The sequence below is a fragment of the Eimeria acervulina genome, genomic scaffold (genome assembly GCF_000499425.1).
Source record: "Eimeria acervulina Houghton genomic scaffold, Eah_scaff1927, whole genome shotgun sequence".
In the NCBI taxonomy this organism is placed as follows: Eukaryota; Apicomplexa; class Conoidasida; order Eucoccidiorida; family Eimeriidae; genus Eimeria; species Eimeria acervulina.
This window is the reverse complement of record NW_013548811.1, coordinates 1,322-3,312: the sequence shown is the minus strand read 5'-3', so window position 1 is coordinate 3,312 and position 1,991 is coordinate 1,322. Positions and strand designations below refer to the sequence as shown.

At 46.4% G+C, this 1,991-nt stretch overlaps 1 protein-coding gene across 1 annotated transcript; it reads left to right on the top strand.

Annotated features, from left to right (window-relative positions):
• Positions 1 to 522: 522 nt before the first annotated feature.
• EAH_00064070 (hypothetical protein) lies at positions 523 to 1,787 on the top strand (the record flags this gene model as incomplete). The annotated part of the gene is made up of 3 exons (XM_013393021.1): positions 523 to 525; positions 749 to 831; positions 1,637 to 1,787. 3 exons carry the CDS (start codon positions 523 to 525, stop codon positions 1,785 to 1,787), a joined length of 237 nt encoding a protein of 78 aa, XP_013248475.1.
• Between the last annotated feature and the right edge of the window lie 204 nt (positions 1,788 to 1,991).

Here is a 1,991-nt window from a genome sequence, read left to right as displayed (position 1 = left end):
TTGGCGATGCAGTACGCCTGCGAGGGAGGCGAAGGCGGGGCCCCAAGGAGTTTTAAAAATATTTTTTTTGTTTTTAATAATTAAAAAAGGATACTTGCATGCATATTTGATTTAAAAACTCACTTAAATGCATTTATACGGACAAAATTGACGCCTTCCCGCAGCTGACTCTGCAAGCATCACAACACATCGGGCGGGTAAGGCCAATGGTTTGTTCAATTTTCAGGCGGAGGCGACACGGATAAAAGCAGAAACAATTTGCGTTTCTTCTTCTTTTCCTCGGTTTTTATAATTTTATCTTCTAAAATAGCATATTTATTCTTCTCCCTCCCTCTACTCTCCCGCTTCCTGCGGCCTGCTGCGCTGTACCTCAAAACCAGCTGCATCAATCGAGCTGTATATACACCCCAAAGGACATCCTAGAGGCAAATTTGGGTTTCTTCTTTCCATATTTCAATCATTTATTTAAGGCCCTGAAAACTGCTGGCTTCAGGCTTCGTGCATGCCAGCGGATGACCCGAAATGGTGAGGCGAAAGGGGCAGTTGATCTCAGCTCGAGGGTTTAGGGTTTAGGGTTTAGGGTTCAGCAAACGTAAACACTCAGCGCGACAACAACCCCACCGTCGCCTCGCCTAGCTAGCCCGCCTCTCCCATCACCTGCTTGTACTCCTAGAGGAGACAAAACTACAAACAGCAATAATAGCAAATACCTTCCTGCTGTGCTCTCTTTGTTGGGGTGTCTATGCAGCTAGCCAGACAAGATGATGCGCTTTGCAGCGCTTTCTACAAAAGGGCTCGAGCTGCCAAGACAGCCGAGAAGCCGCAGGAGGGGTACATGCAGCTTTACTTCCTCTATCCCTTCATGTTCCTTCGTCCTTTTCCGCCTCTCTTTCCTGCTTTGCGCTTTGTTTTGTAGACTTCTTTTTGCATCTGCTTGTTTCTTTATTTACTGCTTGGTCTAGCTCTCTCTCTGCTGCTGTGTGCCTCGTCTTGCTGCGTGTTTATCTCTTTCTTTCTCTGTTTCTGTTTGTTTCTTTGTTTCTTCTTTTGTCCCTTCTGCTTCTCTTCCTGCTTGTTTTATATTGTCTCCTTTCCTTCCTCTCTTTGTTTTGTTTCTAATCGTGGAGAATCGTATCTGCGGGTATCTTTTGTCGTTTGTTGCGTTGTTAATTTTGTTTTTAGGGCTTGTGATTAGAATTTAATGCTATTTTTAGGGTTTGTTTCTGTCTTTATTTGCGCATGCTATTTGTATTTAATACAAATACATATTATTTTGCATTATATTTGCCTAAAACCTTGTTTATTCTCTTCTTTCTCTGCTTTCTCCCTACGATCAGTTCTTCTCTGCCTCCACTTCGCGGGTACATAGGGTGCTCCACTCGCCCTCGCAGCACAAACTCAACGCCATCTTCTGTACGCTACTGCTGCTGCTGTAGTTGCTGCTGCACCTGAAGCTGCTGCTGCTACTGCTGATTCAGCTGCTGCTGCGCTTGCACTTGCTGCTGCTGGCGCATTTGCTGCTGCATTTTTTGCTACCGTTGCTGCAGGTACCTCTTGTGGGATTATCTTAACAGCGGTTTCTGTTTTTTTATGTTTATTTTTTTTCTTGCTTTTGTTTGCCTTGGGGTATTCGTAGGCTCAGCAACGCAACAGTCAGGACTGGGAGTACCTCTATAAGACTGTCAACGCAGAGAGAAACCGTCTTGAATATGAAAACAAAGCGTAAGCAGCAGCAGCAGACGCAGCAGACGCAGCAGCAGCAGAAGCAGCGGCAGAAGCAGCAGTAGAAGCAGCAGAAGCAGCAGCAGCAGAAGCAGCAGCGGCAGAAACAGAAGCAGTAGAAGTAGCAGTAGCAGAAGCAGCAGAAGCAGCAGAAACGGAAACAGCAACAGAGACTTTGCTTGCACCAACAGCAGCAGCGCGTGGCCGTGTTGCTGCAGCTGCTGCGGCAGCTGCTGCTGCAGCTGCTGCTGCAGGATATATGTGCGTAG